This window comes from Helobdella robusta (genome assembly GCF_000326865.2).
Source record: "Helobdella robusta unplaced genomic scaffold HELROscaffold_17, whole genome shotgun sequence".
Taxonomy (NCBI): Eukaryota; Metazoa; Annelida; class Clitellata; order Rhynchobdellida; family Glossiphoniidae; genus Helobdella; species Helobdella robusta.
This window is the reverse complement of record NW_008703942.1, coordinates 3,414,779-3,415,389: the sequence shown is the minus strand read 5'-3', so window position 1 is coordinate 3,415,389 and position 611 is coordinate 3,414,779. Positions and strand designations below refer to the sequence as shown.

Sequence of the window (611 nt, the reverse complement as noted above, 5' to 3'; positions counted from 1 at the left end):
CAAACTATTGAAATTGTGAATATGACATGTTAACGTTTCGCTTGTTACCTTTGTTACTAACTAACTTACTAAAAAAAAACCTGAACTAACCATTGCCAGCTCCAGTGACAAGCACAACTTTGCCATCCAGCCTCAACATTTTCCTTTTAAAATTTAAATGTTCAACTCCAAACGACCAAACCCTTTAAAATTCTGCTATATGAAATTTTGACGACTCAACTCAACTGAATGAACGACTTGTCAGTGGATTTGAACAGTGGAACCAACCGACAGAAGGTACAGAAAGTACAGTTACAATTTGTTGAACTGAAAACAGCACCCAGTGCATCCAGCATTTAAATTCAACACCGACTCAACTTATCACACGAGCACACTTGAACTTCAGCTAAAAGTTAATTCAAATAAAACAATATATATATAGAATCATATATATATATATATATATATATATATATAGAGAGAGAGAGAGAGAGAGAGAGAGAGAGAGAGAGTAAAAATAGAATATATCTATAAAATTAACTTGGAACACCTATATGAGAAGAGAGAATGTGAAAGAGAAATAGAGAAAGGAGGTTTCCATTGTATCCTATTATATTGTATCAATTGTACAT

The 611-nt window shown here is 32.7% G+C and overlaps 1 protein-coding gene across 1 annotated transcript in view; it reads right to left on the bottom strand.

Annotated features, from left to right (window-relative positions):
- Positions 1 to 286, bottom strand: part of HELRODRAFT_98504 (hypothetical protein) — a 7,889-nt gene extending 7,603 nt beyond the window's left edge. The window contains exon 1 of the mRNA XM_009016184.1: positions 91 to 286. Coding sequence (XP_009014432.1) covers positions 91 to 139 — 49 coding nt within the window. The 5' untranslated portion in view covers positions 140 to 286. The remainder of the gene's footprint in view (positions 1 to 90) is intronic.
- Between the last annotated feature and the right edge of the window lie 325 nt (positions 287 to 611).